Source organism: Amblyomma maculatum, chromosome 1 (assembly GCF_055883805.1).
Source record: "Amblyomma maculatum isolate TAMU_Amacu chromosome 1, ASM5588380v1, whole genome shotgun sequence".
Taxonomy (NCBI): domain Eukaryota; kingdom Metazoa; phylum Arthropoda; class Arachnida; order Ixodida; family Ixodidae; genus Amblyomma; species Amblyomma maculatum.
The window spans coordinates 124,354,512-124,362,790 of record NC_139344.1 but is presented as its reverse complement, the minus strand read 5'-3'; the positions used below and the strand labels follow the sequence as shown (position 1 = coordinate 124,362,790).

The following is an 8,279-nucleotide window of genomic DNA, read 5'->3' as shown; positions in this document are numbered from 1 at the left end:
CTGCAGATTTTACTGTATTGGCGGTTATAGTTAGCCAATTATTATACGAATGGTCCTATAAGATCTATAAAAATTGGTTGGCGCGTCTAAAAAAAGCTTCACTGTCAATATTTGTTGTAAACAAGCTAGATATTCGCTAACGTAAAATATTCATTTTACACAGTCATCAATTTGTATATCATTTATGAAAATGTTAAAGAAATGAGGGCCTGAAGTACTGCCTTGCGGTCAAGAGAAGGGGAAATGAGGATGCTCGTTATAATACATGAAGGAAAGAAGCCAACAGTCAGCGAGGCCAAGAAAAGCATTGGGGATTGTATTTTTGTCTTTTTTTTTACTTTTTACTTCTGTAATCACTTAAATCAGTAATGTAATCTGTTTAGGGGAAGATAATTAAACGCAAAGTAGAAGGAAAAACAACGTGCCGATGGTGGAAACCGAACCCACGACCTCCGAATATCGCGTCCGGTGCTCTTCCAACTGAGCTACAGCGGCCGCTGTCCCCCCTGATACTTTCTTGGGTATTAATGTTGTCTGTATACGAACCTTGAGAGTGTTCACCAGCGCCACCCTCAACCATAACGGTGGACGTGGAACGTCCTGTGTTACCGCCAGCGTTACGTAGAACGTGATCAAGAGCGAGGGCGAAAGCTGTGCTAGAACCCTCTTACGCTACCTATGGCTTCAAGATTGCCAGAACCGAGACCCCCGTAAGCTACAAGCAGATAAATGAAGGGGAAATGAGGGTGCCAACAGTCGGCGAAGCCAAACAAAGTATTGTCGATTGTACTTTATGTCTTTTTTTTAATTTTTACTTTGGTAATTACATAAATTAGTAATGTAATCTGTAGAGGGGAAATATAATTAAACACAAAGTAGAAGGAAAAACAACGTGCCGATGGTGGGAACCAAACCCACGACCTCCGAATATCGCGTCCGGTGCTCTTCCAACTGAGCTACATCGGCCGCTGTTCCACCTGCTACTTTCTTGGGTATTAATGTCTGTATACTAACCTTGAGAGTGTTCACCAGCGCCACCCTCAACCATAACGGTGTGGACGTGGAACGTCCTGTGTTACCGCCAGCGTTGCGTAGAACGTGATCAAGATCGAGGGCGAAAGCTGTGCTAGAACCCTCTTACGCTATATACGTATGGCTTCAAGACTGCCAGAACCGAGACCCCCGTAAGCTACAAGCAGATAAATGAAGGGGAAATGAGGGTGCCAACAGTCGGCGAGGCCAAACAAAGCATTGTGGATTGTACTTTGTCTTTTTTAATTTTTACTTTGGTAATTACATAAATTAGTAATGCAATCTGTATGGGGGAAATATAATTAAACACAAAGTAGAAGGAAAAACAACGTGCCGATGGTGGGAACCAAACCCACGACCTCCGAATATTGCGTCCGGTGCTCTTCCAACTGAGCTACATCGGCCGCTGTCCCACCTGCTACTTTCTTGGGTGTTAATGTTGTCTTTATACGCACCTTGAGTGTTCACCAGCGCCACCCTCAACCATAGCGGTGGACGTGGAACGTCCTGTGTTACCGACAGCGTCACGTAGCGGTAACACAGGACGTTCCACGTCCACCGCTATGGTTGAGGGTGACGCTGCTGAACACTCTCAAGGTTCGTATACAGACAACATTAATACCCAAGAAAGTAACAGGTGGGACAGCGGCCGATGTAGCTCAGTTGGAAGAGCACCGAACGCGATATTCGGAGGTCGTGGGTTCGGTTCCAACCATCGGCACGTTGTTTTTCCTTCTACTTTGTGTTTAATTATCTTTCCCCTAAACAGATTTCATTACTAATTTATGTGATTACAGAAGTAAAAATTAAAAAAAAAAGAAAAACAAAAATACAATCCCCAATGCCTTCCTTGGCCTCGCTGACTGTTGCCTTCTTTCCTTCATGCCTTGCGGTCAGATAGACGTATCGCGCGTTCTTGTCGGCGGTCAGTGGAATGCTTGTGGCACGTAAGCGATCAGAAAGCGCAGCGGGTTTTTTGTTTCGCGCTAGCTTTTTTCTTAAGTCACGTAGAATATTTTTAACCTTCTCCACTGAGAATGGCGGCTAGTCAAAATTTCCGACACGTCCAACACTCGTAAGGCTGCTGATATCTACAACTATAACTACCGGTCTTAAAACATAACTCTCGGTGTCATGATAAAACAAACGCAGCACATTGTGCACTGCTTCTATTGCATGTGCACCTTTTTCATTACTGGTCTCAAAGGCAACAATTTCACGCCGCAAGGTTTCTCGCAACACGTCATGTTCCTTTATTTCTTTTCCTTTCCCTCCCAGCAACCGTCCGGACCAGCAAGCTTCTAGCGCGCCAGCCGATCGCTTCGGGGCGCCCTCCGAGAACAGTGCCCGCGTCCTTCGAATGCGGCAGGCGAACGTAACCTTTCATTGCTACGGCCTGTACCACTGGACTCTGTCGACGCTGGTGCCCGCACTGAGCGGACCCCCGCTGGTCGCAGCGGGGCACAACGGTACGGGCGAAGGACTCGCCATGCTGGCGACTGCCACCGCACCCCAGGCTCCCCTTTCGACCGGGGCGGCCGCGGGCGATGCCGCCGGGGCCGAGCTGTCGACGGAGGAGTGGGTGGACGCCTGTTTCCTGCGCCACTCGGCCCCCTGGGTGGTCGGCTACTGCGTGGCGTACACAGCCGTCTTCGTGGTCGGCGTCGTGGGCAACTGCTGCGTCCTACGAGTTGTGAGCCGCAACGCGTCCATGAAGAACTCGGCCTTCCACGCGTTGCTCGTCAATCTGGCCGTGGCTGACCTCATGGTCATCGTGTTCTGCCTACCTGTCACGCTCGTCGGTCACTTGTTCGGACGTGAGTAGCGGCGCTGCTGTTTTCCGAAGCGGCGTGCGTTTTGCGTCTTGTGCGCAGATAATAATAGAAATAATGCAGACCACAGGCAAGATATGATGCGGCGTGACATGAGCGATGGAATGGAGACGGACTGTTTCAGTGCTGTGGTACGGGTTTGCTTGAATAGCAAGATGTTATAAATTGGATGGCGCGATTGTGCACGGCTTCAAGGTCGGCGGCGAGATAAGCTTGAGATGGGTGATATTCTAATTTCGGGCGAATGAAAGTCATGTATGCTAGTTTCTTTATTTCAGGGGATGCGGCCTTCAAGTTACGTCGTAGGTAATCGATTGTGCGCTAGGCTTTGTTTGGCTTGCGTGAGCCTTCGTATTGGTTGGTTTGTGGGGTTTAACGTCCCAAAGCAACTCAGGCTATGAGGGACGCTGTAGTGGAGGACTCCGGAACTTTCGGCCACCTGGGGTTTTTTAACGTGCACTGACATCGCACAGCACACGGGCGCCTTGCTTTTCGCCTTCCCCGAAAAGCGGCCGCCGAGGCCGGGATTCGATCCCGCGTCCTTGGGAACAGCAGTCGAGCGCCGTAACCACTGCGTCACCCCGGCGGGGTGTGAGGCTTTGTATGTTTTGAATGTAGCTTACCCATAATAGTGAGGCCGTTAGGCGAAGGCCAAAATATTTGTAAGAATATGTATGGTCTACGAAAAGTGAGCCAATAGAATACTGATGCAGATTCACAGTGCGTTTTCTCGTGAACGACATAGATTTGTACTTTTTAATGTTCAAGGGAAGGAAGGTCCTATTACAGTAAGAGGCGAGTGTGGTAAGATCAGTTTAAAGCAAAGATGAATCATTGGTCGCCTCAATCACTCATGTATACAACGCAATCTTCCATCAAAAGCCATAAATTAGAGTTTATGTTAAAAAGGAAATCGTTACTGTAGATGAGGAATAGAAGCGTTGACAGCCTGTCGCATTGAAGGACTTCTGATGTTATATTGGTAAGGGGTGAATGGGTATTCTTTGCGGAAGTGAACTGCTTGCGTCCTGAAAGAAAATTTTCAATCCAGCGGAGGAGGTTGGCGGGAATTCCTAGCAAAGAAAGTTTTGAAGGAAGTGGTTGTGGGGGATGCGATCGAAAGCTTTCGAGTAATCAAGGAATATAGCATCATTTGGAGGTTATTTATATAAACTTGGCAAGCTGTGTTTCACATGACAAGTGATTTCTAAAACCATGTTGGGGATGATAAAAAAAAGTCGTTAGCTTTTAGATGTGCCATTAGGCTCGTAGATATAATGTGCTCTAGAAATTTGTATGGGACAGAGGCTGATTTGCGGTCCCCTGCTTTAAAGGCTAGAATATTAATATTCCCTTGATCGCTACTTCCTTAAATGGTACCTCTTTATTTTCACACGTACTTATTAGCATACATTCGCATACTATTACTAATATAGTCTACCATTACCCTACAGTGATATAAAGGCACGCTTTAAACGAGCCGTACGAACGCTGCTTCAACGTGGTGGGAAAGGTGCAGCAGGACGGTGTTGTTGAGGTCAAAAAAACAACAAAGAAACAAAAAAGACGAGGGAGGCTGGGACTGTGACATCTCTTTGAAAGGCAGTTGGCAAAAAAAGATTTTTTTTTTCTGAACCTTTCTTTTATTGCGCACCGTGTGCCAGGTCAGGCTTGGGCACGTGTGGTCAAATTTTATTGTCTCAATATTGCCGGCAACATATCCGTTAACTCCACAGAGCAGTTAGCAATTGTTAAGTTTCTGTGAACGCGTTTCATAAATAAATATTTGCATTGGGTGAAGCGGGGACAACTGTACCGGGATTTGTGAGATATTGTTTTCATACCTTCTTAGAAAGTCTTATTCATGGGAAGCACAGGCAGTGAGGCTCTAAAAAGTGTTATGTGAATGCTGCTGCAGACAGGAGCCAATATGATTTTGTTACATTACACAGGAAAAAGTTGCCACTAAAGGTCTTGAAGAGAAGGGGTTCATTTTAACTGGGAATCGGATCGTTTAATTTGTGAGCTGTCAGAAACAATAGACCGTGCTTTTGTTTTTTTGTTTTTTTTTTACATGGCTGGGAAGGTGTTTAATTTCGGAATGTATTACTAAAAAAAATAAAGAGAACTTCCGCTTGATTCATGCCGCATTCGCTATTTATGCATAGACAGTAAGGATGGGATATCATTTAGTTTTATAATGCTTATCGGTCTTCACTGCATATATGGCGCTGATGGCAGGGTGCAATTGTGATACCGATGTTCGAATTCATTTTCGAGAAAGCATGAATTGTTTTTGCGAAAATTCAGAAAGCAGTGGCAGAAATTCCCGAGTGTCTCTCGAGGACAGAGCCCTTGCTTCAGTTGAGTGAATTTTAATAAGACGAAGCCAGCCCGTGGCCGTCGAAATCAGCCTGACTGTGGCTGACTGGTTTCAACGTCGAAAATGTACAATATTTGGATGTATTTTTTCTTTTGTCTGTGTTTTTATTTCGATTGTTGTTTTCTGCAATATCCTCCTACACCGAAGACCGCTATAAAGAAAAAAAAAAGTACCGGCATGGCCTAGGGGTAGCGTATCTTAGAATCTCCTCGCCCCGGGCTCCGATTCCTGGCTCACTCAAAATTTTCTTTTCAACTCAGTTCTTTTACTTTAGATACTTACGTATGACGCTTCAGCAATGCTGCGACCTGTAATTATAATCCGTGTAACGTTTTGCCACATTTCAACACATCTGCGCTTCCCTTGTGTCGTATAACCTTTTCGACCAATACGGATTTTCTCTAAATGGAGCCTGCGGCGCTGAGTTCTCCACTGAACAAGAGTTTTGGCTTTGTCAGGTTGAAATCCAGGACTCTTTGCGCCTGCAGGTCTTCCTCCGCACCGGAATACGAGCGCCGCAGTTAATGAGCCGAAGGCAGTCGTTCTGTTACTAATAAAAATGTCTACTGGCTAACCTGGTGCCGCACACAAGTTTTGCCCGAGAGGGTATTCGTAGTAGACCGGATCATTCGGATTGAGATGACGCGTCTGAATTGTGATTACGAGGAATTGGCTCCGAGAAGGAAAGCTCTCACTTGATAGGCGGGCGACTCGCATACCGCCGGAAATCTCAACCTGTAGTTTCATCACCTCCGGAATGCTCAGGGTGGTATTTCTTAGTTTCACCTCTACTACAGACAGTGCCCAATAATGCTGTGCGTCTGTTTGCATTGATTATACGGCATCGAGTCAGTGAATGGCTCTGCTTCTCGGTCAGCGGTTCAGTTCCCGAAAAAGTGCTAGCAGGAACAATGATTATAGACGTACTTGTTTCACGATACCTTGATTGAAAAGGTGCTGTTAAACTTTTTTACGAACGAGTAAGGATAATCGGCTATATTATCTCCGGTATGGAACGATATACGAACGCAGAGACAGGAATACGCGATATACAAGCTATCCCTTTAACTAACTAAGCTTTTAAAGAAGACGGAGCGTGCTACACCGTGAAACCTACTCAGGCACGTTGAGAGTCGCATTCGTGTCTGGAGATTTTTTTTTTTTATTCGCCAAAGCTGGCTAATAAGTCTCGAAAAACAGCACAGTTCGTGTTTTACGCTAAGTTATGATTTATGAACTTCGCCTTCAAGAAAGCTATAACATGGCCTGCTGCTAGCTTACATCTCTCGCCCAGTGTGCACGCAATTGCCCCCAATCGCGGCTAGCGTTAAAGATAAAACTGATTTTGTTCTCTTAGATGTGTCTCGTGACGCTAATGTGGCACTTCAGGCATATGGAAGCATTTATATCGCGCAAGTTATCATTTAAGGCCGCTAAAAGCTACAAAAGCTACTTTGAGCAAGTGGTAACTTGATACAAATATTTCTGTCAGCTATTGTCAAAGACGATCTGCAACATTTGTACTCGCACTTGTTTATGAAGCTAATAATTACAAACTTATCTACTGGGACTACAAATTACAAATTTATCTATTATTGGAGTACGAAATATACTGCGCGCTAGGACCATGCGACTCTCAAAAGCTAGGACGAACCATTTTTAAATAACCTTGGCTGGCACTTACAGTATAATGGCGAGATCAAACAATGCCAGGGGTTAGATCTCTTATCACACGCCTTATGATCCAAATAAGAGCGCCATATTTCTGTAGTAAACTGTGGACGCAACTGTTATTTTTCGTCACTTTCATCAAGAGAACGAAAATGCCAGATACGGATGCCAGGTGCAAGTGGTGAAACCTGTTGCATGCAGCATAATGGTTTTCGTATAGTTTCTAAAGATCGATCAGAGTATAGGATCGTGCGGCAACAGAGGCAGACATTATAGGCCGGGTGGTATATTTGTAGCTCGCTAAGGCATCCCTCAGTAGAATTCGCCATAAGTCATCGTTGCGCATCCAGGAATGATGTCCAGCAACCACTAGAAAGGCTCGAACGAGGCTCAATTTTAACGGTGCTCTGAAAGATGACGATGTGCTAGAAAGGCCCGATATGTGGGTCTTATAACATATTCCCTTCGCTCCTAATAAGAATTGCTGTTTCGAAGAAGTTGGTTCAAGGGCAGGTGTCAACGCGCCACTGAGCGACTTTATCGGCTTTCAGGCACTCCTTCATCTGATACGCGAGTGATGATGATGATGATTGGTTCACAGGAAGGGAAAGGCGCAGTATCTGTCACACTTGTGTCTGTGGACACCTGAACCGCGCCGTAAGGGAAGGGAGGAAGATGGGAGTTAAAGTGGAAAGAGAGAAAGAGGAGCCGTAGAGGAGGGCTACGGAGTAATTTCGACCACCTGGGGATCTTTAACGTGCGCTGACATCGTACAGCACACGGACGCCTCTTCGTTTCGCCTCCATCGAAACGCAGCCGCCGAGGTCGGGTTCGAACCCGGGAATTCCGGACAGTAGTCGGGCGTCTTACCACTGTACCACCCCGGCGGGGCATACGCGAGTGCCACATGACCGGATCACAGGTTCCTAGATTCTACTTTCTTTCTACGACGCATATCGAACGCTTTCCTTATGCTGATGCGTGGCATCTGAAATCCCAGAATACAGAGAGAAGCCCACTTGGGTACCAGTCGCATGTAAGCACCTCCGTCATGATTGAGGCGAAACTATTGCAACTTAAGCTTCCATCTGTAGGGCCCGTGGCGCGCCGCGCATTCGAAGCCGCGCCACTTCCCAATGCTCCCTGCGCGCTGCCTGTTTCCCTCTCCCCGCTCGTTCGGGGATAACCGGTCCCGCGCGAGGGGGCTATAAAGGAAGGCACGCGCCGCCGTCTCGCTCTCTCATCGCTCCTGCTCTTCGTTCCTGCTTCGCGCCTGGCGCTTCTCCACGGAAGACGACCCGCAGGCTGCAGCCCCCCGGACGACGACCTAGCACCGCCTTCGACGACCCCTGTGAGATTAA

The 8,279-nt window shown here is 46.7% G+C and overlaps 1 protein-coding gene across 1 annotated transcript in view; it reads left to right on the top strand.

Moving 5' to 3' along the window:
- The first annotated feature begins 2,392 nt into the window (after nucleotides 1-2,392).
- LOC146203849 (neuropeptide SIFamide receptor-like) overlaps nucleotides 2,393-8,279 on the top strand; it is a 91,971-nt gene continuing 86,084 nt past the window's right edge. Inside the window, exon 1 of the mRNA XM_084585785.1 lies at nucleotides 2,393-2,849. Coding sequence (XP_084441911.1) covers nucleotides 2,393-2,849 — 457 coding nt within the window. The remainder of the gene's footprint in view (nucleotides 2,850-8,279) is intronic.